We start from the raw sequence: 17,462 nt of genomic DNA on the forward strand, positions 1-17,462 counted from the left end.
TTACTGAAATCCAGCTGTAAAAATGATTTTTAGCCCCAAATGCATTCATTTAATACAAAAAATATATATTGGCCCTAAAAGTGGACAACCCCTTAAATTTATGTGGCTAGGATCCATAAAGAGTTAACATTGACTTCTAAAATTGCTATCCGCACAAGTTGGCACTAGAGATCCTATCCCTTTCCTCTGTGAAGAAGCTCCTAAAATAAGCTGTGCTCTTTGGGGAAACCTGGAAGAATGTGTTCAGTTTCCCTACAACGCTTCCACAGGAGAAAGTGGTATTGCATGGTTGCCATTTATATCAATGGTCTGACCATGTATTGCATAGATGTTCTGGGTCCTCCACTCTTTATAGCTGCTCTCTACAGTGGCTTTTAGATGCCGGCCTTAATACTGGCAGACCCCCTTCTTCTATTACCCCTAAATATGTGCACTTCAGGCGTTTTTCAAAATTTCTGTACAAATGAATGAGCATTATGACCATTTCTTTGCTTAGAACGTCAAAGCCTAGTACTCAAGATGCATGCAGGTCTCGTATGTGGGATCTGCATCTATGATTAGCCATAAATCTTTTTTCAGGATGTAAAAATCCCTTTAAATTCGTGTGTCGCTTTAGATTTATAATGTGCTTTTATTGAATTGGATCCTTGCCGTCATGTGTAATTGCAAGATTTTATGTGGAATGATAAATTAATTTTCCTTTTCAGATTGTATGAAAATAAGGGCGAAGCGGATTTCATGGAGTCCTTGCTGCAGCTCTTTAAGTCCATCAATGAGATGACGAGCAGCCAGACCGACCAGACCGTCATAGTAAAGGTAAGCTGCAACATAATGAGGTCCTTTTCCTTTATATGGTGTGTGACTAAGGAGTTAAATAGATGCATTTCTGCCACAAAGCCTGTGTGACGGCGACAAAATACCCCATGGTTCCAAAGATTAATTGGTGCACTGTACGCTCCCTCTGCACGGCACCCTATCCTCTGAAACATTCACCGTATTATGGCGTCTGATCCAACATCTATGACAATTTTTGGATTAAAGGGGTTTTCCTCTACTCGGCTAACCTTTTCTAAAACCTTATTATTCCCCTTCCCCTTTTAAATATTAATACTTACACTTGTCTCCCCTGTCGGCACTCGCTCTACTGAGGATCGTGTGATATTATGCCACATGATCCCTGCATCCATTCAGTGCTGGCTTCACTCTTTTCTCCTGCAGACGTAACTAATATTCGGAGGAAATGAGCGAGCAGCCGCAGCTCTCACTTCCTACAGATGTCTTGACTTGTTTGAAGGAGAGAAGCATGAAGCCAGCTCTGATTGACCACAGGGATTGCTTGACATAACAATGTCACGCAATCCCCGGGAATGCCAGTGCCAGCGTCGGCACAGGAGGGGAGCATAGGTGTTATTATTTTACTTAGGGGACACATGGGGTTTCCGAAGGGGTTGTGTGAGGAGTGAACAACCTCTTTAAATTAAAGTAAATCAGTTGTTATGCTCCTCCCATTCATGTTTTGAAAAAGCGGTGACTCAACAAAATATTAATAATTAAAAAATTGTATAAAGTGGTGCCTGTTATTACCTAAATATGGTGTACAAGGAATGATAGACATTGTGCTTGACAGCCTGCTGCTACCTCCCTTACTATCAAATCCCCCCTCCCGCAATACTTGAGGTATTTTTTTTTTCTATTTTGTATGTATTCTGTTCTTTATTTGCCTTTTCATTCATTTTCTGATTGAGATATACCATATATGTATCTCTACTATATAATTGTCTAAGGGTCACTTCCGTCTGTTCTTTTGTCTTTCTGTCACGGATATTCATTGGTCGCGGCCTCTGTCTGTCATGGAATGCAAGTCGCTGATTGGTCGTGGCAAAACGCCCACGACCATTGCCACGACCAATCAGCGATGCGCACAGTCCGAAAGAAAATGGCCGCTCCTTACTCCCCGCACTCAGTGGCCGGCACCCGCATTCACCCCTCCGGTCACCGCTCACACGGAGTTAATGCCGGCGGTAACGGACCGCGTTATGCCGCGGGTAACGCACTCCTTTACCGCCGCTATTAACCCTGTGTGACCAAGTTTTTACTATTGACGCAGCCTATGCAGCGTCAATAGTAAAAACATCTAATGATAAAAATAATTTAAAAAAATAAAAAATCATTATATGCTCACCTTCCAGCTGCCCTTTCCCGCTTCTCGCGATGCTCCGGCCGGTCCATGCAAGCAGCACGTTCCGGTGGCAAGGATAGTCTGGGAGAAGGACCTGCCATGACGTCACGGTCATGTGACTGCGACACGGTCATGTGACCGCGACGTCATCACAGGTCCTGCGCGACAAGGACCTGCCATGACGTCACGGTCACGTGACCGCGACGTCATCTCACCCTGGGACCGGAAGCTGCCGCCTGCACCCCACACAGGCGACAGAACTACAACGCGCCTGCGGAAGGTGAGTATATGTTTATTTTTTATTTTTTTAACCTGTGACATACGTGGCTGGGCAATATACTACATGGCTGGGCAATATACTACGTGGCTCTGCTGTATACTACGTGGCTCTGTGCTGTATACTAAGTCGCTGGGCAATATACTATGTCGCTGGGCAATATACTATGTCGCTGGGCAATATACTATGTCGCTGGGCAATATACTACGTCGATGGGCAATATACTACGTCACTGGGCAATATACTACGTCGCTGGGCAATATACTACGTGGCTGGGCAATATACTACGTGGCTGGGCAATATACTATGTGGCTGGGCAATATACTACGTCGCTGGGCAATATACTACGTCGCTGGGCAATATACTACGTGACTGGGCAATATACTACGTGGCTGGGCAATATACTACGTGGCTGGGCAATATACTACGTAAATGGGCAATATACTACGTCGCTGGGCAATATACTACGTCGCTGGGCAATATACTACGTCGCTGGGCAATATACTACGTGACTGGGCAATATACTACGTGACTGGGCAATATACTACGTGACTGGGCAATATACTACGTGGCTGGGCAATATACTATGTGGCTGGGCAATATACTACGTCACTAGCAATATACTACGTGTGGCTGGGCAATATACTACGTCGCTGGGCAATATACTACGTCGCTGGGCAATATACAACGTGGCTGGGCAATATACTACTTGGGCTGGGCAATATACTACGTGGGCTGGGCAATATACTACGTGAGCTGGGCAATATATTACGTGGCTGGGCAATATACTACGTGGCTGGGCAATATACTATGCCACTGTGCAATATACTACGTGGACATACACATTCTAGAATACCCGATGCGTTAGAATCGGGCCACCATCTAATATATATATATATATATATATATATATATATATATATATATATATATATATATATATATATATATATATATATATATATATATATATATATATATATATATATATTTATTTATATATCTTAGTTCTCCCTTGAGGCCCTGGTATTTCTCCAGCTTCTCATATTCCTTCTTTCTGATGTTGCTGTCACTTGGCACTGCCATATCTATTATCATTGCACTCTTCCGATCCTTGTCTACTGTCACAATGTCTGGTTGGTTAGCCAACACCTTCTTATGTGTCTGGATCTTGAAGTCCCACAGGATTTTAACACTTTCATTTTCGACCACTTTTTCTGGGGTCTCCCACCTGGACCTTGTGGGACTTAGCCCATATGCTGTGCAGATGTTCCTGTATACAATTCCCGCTACTTGGTTGTGGCGTTCGGTATACGCTGTTTGTTTGCATTATGCATCCTGCCACTATTGTTGGACTGTTTTTGAGGTTTCTTTGCATAGTCTGCACCTTGTGGTAGATTCCAGCTTCTATGGATCTGGTACTTCGTGCTTGCTCTTGTGCCGCTATGATTAGTGCCCCTGCTGTCTCGGAGTCCAGCTTTCTCCAGCCATTGGTAGGATTTCTCCTTCTCAGCCACCTGCATTATCTGTTGATGGTACATCCCATGCAGCGGCTTGTCTTGCCATGGTGCTTCATGTTCCTGTTCTTCCTTCCAGACCTGTTGTTGTTGCAACATTAGGCTTTCTCTCATAATCTCATCCTTTGGTGCCATTTTTCTGATGTATTCCTGAATACTCCTTGTTTCATCCATGATGGTGGCTTGGATGCTTATCAAGCCTCGACCACCCTCCTTTCTGTTGGTATACAATCTTTGGGTGTTAGACTTGGGGTGGAGACCTCCATGCATTGTGAGGAGCTTTCATGTCTTCACATTTGCAACTTCCATCTCTTCTTTTGACCAGCACACAATGCCAGCAGGGTATCTGATAACTGGCAGGGCATATGTATTGATGGCGCGGATTTTATTCTTCCCATTGAGCTGGCTCTTCAGGACCTGTCTTACCCTTTGATGGTATTTGGACATTGCTGCTTTACTTGCCTCCTCATCATGGTTACCGTATCCCTGTGGGATGCCGAGGTACTTGTAGCATGTCTGTACATCTATATGCCCTGCTGGTACTTCCACACCATCAGTATTGACTACCTTGCCTCTCTTTATTACCAACCAGCCACACTTCTCCAGTCCGAAGGACATCCTGATGTCTTCCATGTAGATCCTTGTCAGGTGGATCAGTGAATTGATATCTTTCGTTTTTCGCATATAGCTTGATGTCATCCATGTAATGGAGGTGGCTGATGGAGCTTCCACTCTTGAACTTATATCTATAGCCAGACTCTGTAATTATCTGCCTGAAGATTAGGGGGTTGAAGCCTATGCAGAACAGCAATTGCGACAGTGCATCACCTTGGTATATGCCGCATTTGATGGTCGCTTGTGCTATTTGTCTTGAGTTGACTTCCAATGTTGTTCTTCATAGCCCCATTGAGTTTCTGAGGAAGGTTCTTAATTTCCTGTTGACATTGTAGAGGGACAAGCATTCACAGATCCATGTGTGTGGCGTTGAGTCATAGGCTTTCCTGTAGTCAATCCAGGCTGTGCTGAGATTGGTCTGTCTGGATCTTGAGTCTTGAGCGACTGCTCTATCTACTAGGAACTGGTGCTTAGAGCCTCTGGTGTCGATCCCAATGCCTTTCTGAGCTGGATTCATGTACTGGTTCATATGGTTCTGTAGCTTGGTGGCTGTGATGCCTGACAGGAGTTTCCATGTTGTAAAGCAGGTTATTGGGCAGTAGTTGGATGGAACTGTTCCATTGTGACGATCCTTCATGATCAGCACTGTTCTTCCTTGTGTTAGCCAATCTGGGTGATGGCCTGCTTCTAGCAGTTGGTTCATTTGCTTTGCCATGCGTTCATGTACCGCTGTTAATTTCTTTAGCCAGTAGGTGTGGATCATGTCTGGGCCAGGTGCTGTCCAGCTCTTCATGTTGTTGACATAATGCTGGATGTCTGCTTCTGTAATGGTGACTGGTTCTCGCGCTAGGTGGTTGGTGTGCTTCATTCTCAGATCTTGCAGCCACATTGTACTGGTGTTGTGTTCTTATTCCTTCTCCTATATGTTCCTCCAGTATTGTTCAGTCTCTGCTATTGGTGGAGTTGCTGTCTTTGTGCTGTTACTCTGTAGTTGAGAGTACACCTTGGATGGTTCTTTGGAGAACAGGGCATTTATTTTCTTGGCCTAATGAAGGCAACAGTGATTCCAGTGGTGATAGGAGCACTTGGAGCAGTGACCACAGATCTCAGGAACAACATCTGAACTCTCTGTCCAGAAAAGCACAATGCTGGGAACAACTAGGATCTTGCTCAGAACCCTCAAACTCCCAGGCCTCTGGTAGAGAATGAGAAAGGACAAAAAAGACCACCCCCATTGGGAGGGTGAGAAGGATTTTTTTATATATATATATACAATGCCTACAAGTAGTATTCAACCCCCTGCAGATTTAGCAGGTTTAATAAGATGCAAATAAGTTAGAGCCTTCAAACAAGAGCAGGATTTATTAACAGATGCATAAATCTTACAAACCAAAAAGTTTTGTTGCTCAGTTAAATTTTTATAAATTTTAAACATAAAAGTGTGGGTCAATTATTATTCAACCCCTAGGTTTATTATTTGTGGAATAACCTTTGTTTGCAATTACAGCTAATAATCGTCTTTTAGAAGACCTGATCAGGCCGGCACAGGTCTCTGGAGTTATCTTGGCCCACTCCTCCATGCAGATCTTCTCCAAGTTATCTAGGTTCTTTGGGTGTCTCATGTGGACTTTAATCTTGAGCTCCTTCCACAAGTTTTCAATTGGGTTAAGGTCAGGAGACTGACTAGGCCACTGCAACACCTTGATTTTTTGCCTCTTGAACCAGGCCTTGGTTTTCTTGGCTGTGTGCTTTGGGTCGTTGTCTTGTTGGAAGATGAAATGACGACCCATCTTAAGATCCTTGATGGAGGAGCGGAGGTTCTTGGCCAAAATCTCCAGGTAGGCCGTGCTATCCATCTTCCCATGGATGCGGACCAGATGGCCAGGCCCCTTGGCTGAGAAACAGCCCCACAGCATGATGCTGCCACCACCATGCTTGACTGTAGGGATGGTATTCTTGGGATCGTATGCAGTGCCATCCAGTCTCCAAACGTCACGTGTGTGGTTGGCACCAAAGATCTCGATCTTGGTCTCATCAGACCAGAGAACCTTGAACCAGTCAGTCTGAGTCCTCCAAGTGATCATGAGCAAACTGTAGACGAGCCTTGACATGACGCTTTGAAAGTAAAGGTACCTTACGGGCTCGTCTGGAACGGAGACCATTGCGGTGGAGTACGTTACTTATGGTATTGACTGAAACCAATGTCCCCACTGTCATGAGATCTTCCCGGAGCTCCTTCCTTGTTGTCCTTGGGTTAGCCTTGACTCTTCGGACAAGCCTGGCCTCGGCACGGGAGGAAACTTTCAAAGGCTGTCCAGGCCGTGGAAGGCTAACAGTAGTTCCATAAGCCTTCCACTTCCGGATGATGCACCCAACAGTGGACAGGTAGGCCCAACTCCTTGGAAAGGGTTTTGTACCCCTTGCCAGCCTTGTGACCCTCCACGATCTTGTCTCTGATGGCCTTGGAAGGCTCCTTTGTCTTTCCCATGTTGACCATGTTTGAGTGCTGTTCACAAGTTTGGGGAGGGTCTTAAATAGTCAGAAAAGGCTGGAAAAAGAGATAATTAATCCAAACATGTGAAGCTCATTGTTCTTTGTGCCTGAACTACTTCTTAATACTTTAGGGGAACCAAACAGAATTCTGGTGGGTTGAGGGGTTGAATAATAAATGACCCTCTGAAAATTTTTTTCACAATTTAAAAAAAAATAAACAAAGAAATAACATTCTTTTTTGCTGCAGTGCATTTCACACTTCCAGGCTGATCTACAGTCCAAATGTCACAATGCCAAGTTAATTCCAAATGTGTAAACCTGCTAAATCTGCAGGGGGTTGAATACTACTTGTAGGCACTGTACATACATACAGACATACAGACATGTTTTACCTTGTAAGAGCTCCACTGACATCTGTTTTAGCAAGTAATTGGAATCCCCATGAAAAAAAAATAATTTGATCCCCTTTTTGTTAAGTCATGTTCATTTGTAGAATGTAAGCCCGCAAGGGCAGGGTCCTCGCCCCTCTGTATAAGTCTGTCATTGTTAGTTTGTTTACTGTAAGTGATATCTGTAACTTGTATGTAACCCCTTCTCATGTACAGCACCATGGAACCAATGGTGCTATATAAATAAATAAATAATAATAATAATAATTTGATACGTTTTACAATTTATTTATTTTTTTGGCTAAGATTTTCCGAAAGCGCAAGTAAAAGCACTGCTATTTTACCACCTTTTCGGAAAATTACGGCAGAAGAAATGAATCGCAAGCACATCATATGACTGTGATGCTAGAAAAGTGACTCAAATATTTTTTATTTCATGGTGATTCCAATTATTACTAAAACAGACATGTAAGGAGAGGTCTTGCAAAAAAAAAAAAAAAAAAAAAAGAAAATATATCCTGGCAATAAAAACAAATAGCAAGTGCATTGTGTGATCATGACTTTCATTACCTTTGTGTCGTGCTGTTTTGTGCATAAATTACCAGCTGGGTGTTATCATTCCTTTTGTCAAAGGGGTGTGTCCTTACATAGCCAGCACTGATTGGATTGTGCCAATTTGCACTCACCTCCCCCCAACTTGTAACAAACAGTCGTAATTCATCCGTTTCCAGTAGGAATAACAGAGGAACGGCACAATGTAGACTTCTAAGAATAAAGGTACCTTCACACTAAACGATATCGCTAGCGATCCGTGACGTTGCAGCGTCCTCGCTAGCGATATCGTTGTGTTTGACACGCAGCAGCGATCAGGATCCTGCTGTGATATCGCTGGTCGTTGAGCAAAGTTCAGAACTTTATTTGGTCGTTAGATCGCCGTGTATCGTTGTGTTTGACACCAAAAGCAACGATACCAGCGATGTTTTACACTGGTAACCAGGGTAAATATCGGGTTACTAAGCGCAGGGCCGCGCTTAGTAACCCGATGTTTACCCTGGTTACCAGTGTAAAATGTAAAAAAAACAAACAGCACATACTCACCTTCGCATCCCCCGGCGTCCGCTTCCCACACTGACTGAGCGCCGTAAAGTGAAAGTACAGCACAGCGGTGACGTCACCGCTCTGCTGTTAGGGCCGGCGCTCAGTCATTGCAGGAAGCGGACGCCGGGGGATGTGAATGTGAGTATGTAGTTTGTTTTTTTTTACATTTTACGCTGGTAACCAGGGTAAACATCGGGTTACTAAGCGCGGCCCTGCGCTTAGCAACCCGATGTTTACCCTGGTTACCCGGGGACCTCGGCATCGTTGGTCGCTGGAGAGCGGTCTGTGTGACAGCTCTCCAGCGATCAAACAGCGACGCTGCAGCGATCGGCATCGTTGTCGCTATCGCTGCAGCGTCGCTTAATGTGAAGGTACCTTAAGTGATCCAGACTTGATTTTGGGAATAAATAACAGGAGAGGCTACAGATCTTCTTCTTTCCATCACACGATTCACGAACTATGAGGCTGCAAAAAAAAAGGAAGCAGACAGTAAGAACTGTAATATCCGATAGGAATACATGGAGAGGCCCAGGCATGGGGATTTATAGGGGAACAGAGAGAAATCTGGAGAAAAGGTATTTTTATTATGTGATTTAAGACTACACATCACTCATTTCAGAGGTTTCAGCTCTAAGCTCCATTACAAAAAAAAAAAATATTTTCTTCCTAGTCATGCATTAAGACCAGTGAAACTGCAATAGAAAAACATCAGATATCAAACAGTTTAATATGAGCCTAGAATGAAAGAAATCTGAAAGTGCTTCAGGCTATGTAAACCTTTCCTTTTTCCCAGGGTAGTAAGTAGAGTTTAAGATTTCTGCCTTTTCACATACTGATTAGCATGTCGGCGCAGCAAAAGGAGAAAACCAATGGTTTATTTGATTAATATCAGACGGCAAAATGGATTTCCAGCTGTGCCACGGAGGGGAATCAGGGGCAGAGAATGAAGAAATATTCCACATTTCACATTGGCCTATCTCAATGACCTGCGAAAGTCCGACATCTCTAATCAGGGAATGACTTATAGGTTTATGGAAATGGGTCTTGTATTCATCCCGGCCACTTAAGAACTTCATGCCAATCAATTTCCGTCGAAGGTTCATTTGTAAATGGCAGAGTGGTTGCATTTATTTTTGGATATTGGTGATGGATTGACGACTATTGAGCTTGTGCTTTTCCTTGGAGAGAAATGTACATTTATCTGTGTTTGCCTGGAAGAAAATGTAAAAGGTTAAAAGAAGAAAAAGAATAAAATAAAAATGATCTCAAATATTAAGTTGGTTGGATCGGCTTCCTTTTTTGTTAGGTGGTCTCCCAGCTAAATTGTATTTGTGTAACCCTGATATAAATTAAAGCGGACCAATCTCCTGATTTTTGCTCTTTAATTTATTCCTTCTGTTCCCCCGAGTAATCCATTTTTTTTAATTAATCCACCATATGGTTCCTCTCTATTTAGTTTTACTTTTTATGCTGTTTACTAAGGGAGCATGGCTTTCTGCATCCTCTGGGGCATGTCTTTAGGCTTTGTTCCACACCCCCCTTAGTAAAAATGATTGCCTTTCTCCAGCAGTCCAATAGAGAATTAATTGAGCGGCAGAGCACATATTCAATCACCACTTCATTCAACAGGGGCTCGGAATACCCCCCTTTTCTAATGATCAAGGTGAGACTTCTACTCAGTTAAAACTTCTCACCAATCAAGGTTATTTATTAACATTTTCTTATTGGGATAGAATCCCATGTAGTGAAATGTATCCAGTATTTTATAGTTTTACATTTCCATTATTGCATATGAGGTTTTTCGCAGTATATGCATGAAATTATCTGTGCGTTTTCTGTGAATTGATGTGCTTTTTTTGTTGGGGGGGTCAGTTACTTTTTTAAATTAAGTATGCTGTAGAGTTGGCTAATTTTTTCAGGCAGATTGCGGTTTTTCCTCCAAAGGCCTCTATTTGGTTTTTTTTTGTTTTTCTTAGCTTAAAACAACACATATAAGAATTTATCTTGTGTTTTTTTTTGTTTTTTTTTCCTATGACTTTTCACACTACTACTAAGTCTAAGACGAATGTTAGAATCACATAGTTTGTAATGTAAAAAAAAAATCATTAAAAAATTGATTCCAAAAGACCAGAGTATGCAAAAAAAATTAATGAAACAACAATTTGTATTTAAAATTTTTGTTATCATTAAAAATAGGACTGCAAAAATGTGTGTGTGTGTGTGTGAAGGAAGCCTGTAAGGGTTGTCTTAGTAACATAAATGTCTAAACAAAGTTTGGTGGGGATGCAATAGAGATGACTGCAGCATAAGATGGGGGGATACAAGAGAGATGACCGTAGCATAAGATGGAGGAACACAAGAGAGATGGCCGCAGCATAAGATAGGGGGATACATGAGAGATAGCCGCAGCATAAGATAGAGGGGTTGCAATAGAGATGACCGCAGCATAAGATAGAGGGGATGCAACAGAGATGACCGCAGCATAAGATGGAGGAATACAAGAGCGATGACAACAACATAAGATGGGGATGCTAGAGAGATGACCGCGGCATAAGATGGAGGGGATGCAAGAGAGATGGCCGTAGCATAAAATGGGAGGGGATACATGAGAGATGGCCGCAGCATAAGATGGAGGGTATGCAATAGAGATTACCGCAGCAAAAGATGTAGGGATACAAGAGAGATGACCACAGCATAAGATGGGGATTTATGAGGGATGACCTTACCATGAGATGGAGGGAATGCAATAGATTGACAATAGCATAAAATGAAGGGATACAAGAGAGATGACCGCAACATAAGATGGAGGGGATACTAGAGATGACCACAGCATAAGATGGGGGGATACAACAGATGACCGCAGCATAAGATGGGGGGGCACTAAACAGTTTATACTGTATTTTTGAACTGTGAGCTCCTTGGTTTCTTCTTTTGCGTTGAGTTTCTTGATTAAGAAAAAAAGCTTTTTTAATGTTTGTTCAACATGTTGCTTACTCCTGGGCAAGAAGCCCAACCTACGTATGGATATACAGGGGTGCTATTAAAGACCGCCCCATATGAGGAACATCCATTGTTCTTGTATCCTATTAAGTCATACATACAGTGCCTACAAGTATTATTCAACCCCCTGCAGATTTAGCAGGTTTAATAAGATGCAAATAAGTTAGAGCCTTCAAACTTCAAACAAGAGCAGGATTTATTAACAGATGCATAAATCTTACAAACCAAAAAGTTTTGTTGCTCAGTTACATTTTTATAAATTTTAAACATAAAAGTGTGGGTCAATTATTATTCAACCCCTAGGTTTAATATTTTGTGGAATAACCTTTGTTTGCAATTACAGCTAATAATCGTCTTTTATAAGACCTGATCAGGCCGGCACAGGTCTCTGGAGTTATCTTGGCCCACTCCTCCATGCAGATCTTCTCCAAGTTATCTAGGTTCTTTGGGTGTCTCATGTGGACTTTAATCTTGAGCTCCTTCCACAAGTTTTCAATTGGGTTAAGGTCAGGAGACTGGCTAGGCCACTGCAACACCTTGATTTTTTGCCTCTTGAACCAGGCCTTGGATTTCTTGGCTGTGTGCTTTGGGTCGTTGTCTTGTTGGAAGATGAAATGATGACCCATCTTAAGATCCTTGATGGAGGAGCGGAGATTCTTGGCCAAAATCTCCAGGTAGGCCGTGCTATCCATCTTCCCATGGATGCGGACCAGATGGCCAGGCCCCTTGGCTGAGAAACAGCCCCACAGCATGATGCTGCCACCACCATGCTTGACTGTAGGGATGGTATTCTTGGGGTCGTATGCAGTGCCATCCAGTCTCCAAACGTCACGTGTGTGGTTGGCACCAAAGATCTCGATCTTGGTCTCATCAGACCAGAGAAACTTGAACCAGTCAGTCTGAGTCCTCCAAGTGATCATGAGCAAACTGTAGACGAGCCTTGACATGACGCTTTGAAAGTAAAGGTACCTTACGGGCTCGTCTGGAACGGAGACCATTGTGGTGGAGTACGTTACTTATGGTATTGACTGAAACCAATGTCCCCACTGCCATGAGATCTTCCCGGAGCTCCTTCCTTGTTGTCCTTGGGTTAGCCTTGAGTTAGCCTTGACTCTTCGGACAAGCCTGGCCTCGGCACGGGAGGAAACTTTCAAAGGCTGTCCAGGCCATGGAAGGCTAACAGTAGTTCCATAAGCCTTCCACTTCCGGATGATGCTCCCAACAGTGGAGACAGGTAGGCCCAACTCCTTGGAAAGGGTTTTGTACCCCTTGCCAGCCTTGTGACCCTCCACGATCTTGTCTCTGATGACCTTGGAATGCTCCTTTGTCTTTCCCATGTTGACCATGTATGAGTGCTGTTCACAAGTTTGGGGAGGGTCTTAAATAGTCAGAAAAGGCTGGAAAAAGAGATAATTAATCCAAACATGTGAAACTCATTGTTCTTTGTGCCTGAACTACTTCTTAATACTTTAGGGGAACCCAACAGAATTCTGGTGGGTTGAGGGGTTGAATAATAAATGACCCTCTGAAAAAAGTTTTCACAATTTAAAAAAAAAAATAAACAAAGAAATAACATTCTTTTTTACTGCAGTGCATTTCACACTTCCAGGCTGATCTACAGTCCAAATGTCACAATGCCAAGTTAATTACAAATGTGTAAACCTGCTAAATCTGCAGGGGGTTGAATACTACTTGTAGGCACTGTACATTGTAGAGGAAGAATCCCCTCTTTGAGACAGAGCAGACTGACTTGAGCCATCCTTGTGTTGTATGGACAGCCATTTTTCTCAGAATGCAATATTACACTTCCTCAGGAGAAAGATGTTTGGCTTGACCGCACCTTTTTCGACAGAATCAACTGTTTACCGGACTGCATTTCTCTTACCCAACAACCCCTTTAAGCAATTCAGTCTTTGCTGTAGTCAATAACCTCTGGTCTTTATTTGAGCTTTTATGACTTATTTCCTGAGGGCTGTTTTTTTAAATAAATTGGAAACACTGTACCCAGTTTTAAGGGCCCATTAAAGCAACTTCATCCCTTTAAATAATAAATAATTAAATTTGAAAAAGATTAAAGACAGCTGGCAATAAGTCTTATTTAATAACCCACTAATATGAGTTTTAATCCCATGGGAACCAGGCCAACCACAAATTATTTAGACACAAATGGATATAATAAGAGTGTTAATGAGGGTCACCTCTTCAACCATTTACATGATCATGATGAGCTAGTGACACTGTTTCCATTCACAAAGTACATTCATCTTTAAACTCCGGAGGACATCATGTGAATTTGGACACAATTTTCACTTTTTTTTTTTTTTCTGTATCAGAAATTCCTGTTTGTTAAATTTTAATATAGTGCATGCCAAAAAATGTAATTTCCTATGTAATGTAAAGAATAAGTATTACATACACGACAATACCTTTTTTATGTGTGTAAGAGCAAAGTTTTAGGCAGAATTGTTTACTGCTTTCTTATTTATTTTTATATTATTTCACTCAACTTTTGTAGCATTTGAACCTTTTCCCACTGAAGGACTTGAATATTTTCCACCCTGAGCGTGGTTCAATACTTCAGTGCATCAGATCTGTCAGTCTTGCCCAGAAATTTGGCCTGTTAGGCCCTGCCATATGCAGGGTCTAACAGGCCACCATAGCTGGTTGAGGCCATTACTTGGGTTCAAATTGCGATGGCAAACTTTGGGACCCAATTGCTGGGTTCATTGGTGTTTAAAGAGGGAGGTCCCTTCTTCTGTAAACCAACTACAGTGCTGCGGTCATGTCTCTTGCATCCCCCATCTTATTCTGCAGTCATCTCTCTTGTATCCACCAACCCCTCCAGTCTTAGGCTGTGGTGATCTTTCCTGTGTCCTCCAACCCCTGCCCCCCCTCCCCCATCTTATGCTGCAGTCATCTCTCCTGTATCCACCCTCGTCTTATGCTGCGGTCATCTCTCCTGTACCCACTTCCCCCCCGTCTTATGCTGCAGTCATCTCTCCTGTATCCACCTCCCCCCGTCTTATGCTGCAGTCATCTCTCCTGTATCCACCCTCGTCTTATGCTGCGGTCATCTCTCCTGTACCCACTTCCCCCCGTCTTATGCTGCAGTCATCTCTCCTGTATCCACCCTCATCTTATGCTGCGGTCATCTCTCTTGTACCCACCTCCCCCCAGTTTTATGCTGCAGTCATCTCTCCTGTATCCGCCCCCGTCTTATGCTGCGGTCATCTCTCCTGTACCCACCTCCCCCCCGTTTTATGCTGCAGTCATCTCTCCTGTATCCACCCTCGTCTTATGCTGAGGTCATCTCTCCTGTATCCATCTCCCCCGTCTTGTGCTGCCATAAAAATGCACTTCAGCTGTTAAGGAGTTAAACCATTGTGTCAGGCTTTTATAGCTAGTTTGTTCCAATCACAATAATTTCACCCTCGCCTTTTTCCACTGATAATTTTAGTCAAGAACCTTTTACCGAACCCGCCATCAATCTGTCACATTTTGACCTCTTTGCAATCTCATTTCCCGTTCTCAGTAATTATATACAGTAATCCAGATTTGTTGTCTTAGTTGCATCAGTGCCGCAGTAGAGAGATTGCAATCCGCTTTTAGTTTTATTTTCGTTTGGCTCGCGATCATTATTATTAATTTTAGTTTGGGATTTCCTTTACTTATCAAGCTGGCAACCTATAAATGCAGAAATGTGAAGAGGAAAGTAACATGGGCTCTAGTGCCACTTTTTGTAGGTGGAATCTTAGAATTCGATATTGACCCCATAAAGAGCATTGCTTGAGGCCATTACTTGGGTTCAAATTGCGATTGCAAACTTTGGGACCCAATTGCTGGGTTCAAAGGTGTTTAAAGAGGAAGGTCCCTTCTTCTGTTAACCAACTACAGTGCTGCGGTCATGTCTCTTGCATCCCCCATCTTATGCTGCAGTCATCTCTCCTGTAGCCTTTTATCTTAGGGTAAAAAGCCAAACCAGAATCTTCTCCTGCCACAGACTACTATTTTTAAGTTCTTTCCCTTTGTTGAATGCCTCTCACCCAGCCAGTAAGTCCTTCTTACATTGCACTGACGAGGAGCAAAAATCCCGGAACAGTTGTGTGCAAGTGGAAATGTTCTCCCTTTGGAAAAGATTCTGACTTGGATTTATATCCTAAGGGTACCGTCTCACAGTGGCACTTTGATCGCTACGACGGTACGATCCGTGACGTTACAGCGATATACATACGATATCGCTGTGTCTGACACGCAGCAGCGATCAGGGACCCCGCTGAGAATCGTACGTTGTAGCAGATCGTTTGGAACTTTCTTTCGTCGCTGGATCTCCCGCTGTCACTTGTAACCAGGGTAAACATCGGGTTACTAAGCGCAGGGCCGCGCTTAGTAACCCGATGTTTACCCTGGTTACCATCGTAAATGCAAAAAAAACCAAACAGTACATACTCACCTTCCGATGTCCGTCAGGTCCCTCGCTGTCTGCTTCCCGCACTGACTGAGTGCCGGCCGTACAGCAAGAAGTAAGTAACCCGATGTTTACCCTGGTTACCGGGGGACTTCGGCATCGTTGGTCGCTGGAGAGCTGTCTGTGTGACAGCTCCCCAGCGACCACACAAGGACTTTCCAACGATCACGGCCAGGTCGTGTCGCTGGTCGTGATCGTTGGAAAGTTGCATAGTGTGACAGTACCCTAATTCCTCTGTGAAGAGACTTTGTTTGCATACCTTTTTTAGGAAGCTTTGTCTGGTCTCATTAGAACAGGGATGTCTAACTCAAATACACAGAGGGCCAAAATTAAAAATTTGTACAAAGTCACAGGTCAGCCTTGATATTTATTAGAAAAATATCTTCAATTGAGGAAACTAACTTAGAGATTGTCCCAACAACAAAGTACATTTTAATTGGTAAATCTTATGAGGCAGACCACATGACCGGAGCGCTGGATATTTCCGCAGGGGTGTACATAAAAATAGGGTCCCATAGCAATAGTTCTAATTAGGGCCCCTCCCCACTCCAACAAAAACTGTAATATTCGGCAGGGTCACAGAATGGGACATGTCACAACTTTTCATGCTTTACAAAGTAATTTCCTCCCTATTGAAGCCCCTAAATTGCCCTTTCATTGTCCCTATAAAGTATAATGCCAACAAAAGTGCCCCCCTAAACATGGTAAGATATCCCCACAATGAATTCCACCACTGTACACTCCATACGCTTTGTATGATGACCCTATTGTACTCCCCCACCTCAACTCCCTTGGCAAAGTATGGTGACCCCAACTGGGATCCCCATACAGCCCTCCATACAATATAATGGGCGCCATATAGTCCTCAATACAGTATAATGGGCCCCATATAGTCCTCCATACAGTATAATGGGACCCACATAGTCCTCCTTACAGTATAATGTGCCCCGTATAATCCTCCATATATTATAATGGGACCCATATAGTCCTCCATACAGTATAATGGGCCCCCTATAGTCCCTCCATACAGTATAATGGGCTCCATATAGTCCTCCACACAGTATAATGGACCCCCTATAGTCCTCCTTACAGTATAATGGGACCCACATAGTCCTCCTTACAGTATAATTATTATTATTATTATTATTTATTGTTATAGCGCCATTTATTCCATGGCGCTTTACATGTGAGGAGGAGTATACATAATAAAAACAAGTACAATAATCTTAAACAATACAAGTCATAACTGGTACAGGAGGAGTGAGGACCCTGCCCGCGAGGGCTCACAATCTACAAGGGATGGGTGAGAATACAGTAGGTGAGGATAGAGCTGGTCATGCAGCGGTTTGGTTGATCGGTGGTTACTGCAGGTTGTAGGCTTGTCTGAAGAGGTGGGTCTTCAGGTTCTTTTTGAAGAATGGGACCCACA

At 43.2% G+C, this 17,462-nt stretch overlaps 1 protein-coding gene across 1 annotated transcript in view; it reads left to right on the top strand.

Moving 5' to 3' along the window:
• DOCK1 (dedicator of cytokinesis 1) overlaps nucleotides 1–17,462 on the top strand; it is a 478,132-nt gene that overhangs the window by 141,672 nt on the left and 318,998 nt on the right. Inside the window, exon 23 of the mRNA XM_077258384.1 lies at nucleotides 708–816. Within this exon, the coding sequence (XP_077114499.1) occupies nucleotides 708–816 (109 nt within the window). The remainder of the gene's footprint in view (nucleotides 1–707; nucleotides 817–17,462) is intronic.

The sequence above is a fragment of the Ranitomeya variabilis genome, chromosome 4, assembly GCF_051348905.1.
Source record: "Ranitomeya variabilis isolate aRanVar5 chromosome 4, aRanVar5.hap1, whole genome shotgun sequence".
NCBI lineage: Eukaryota > Metazoa > Chordata > Amphibia > Anura > Dendrobatidae > Ranitomeya > Ranitomeya variabilis.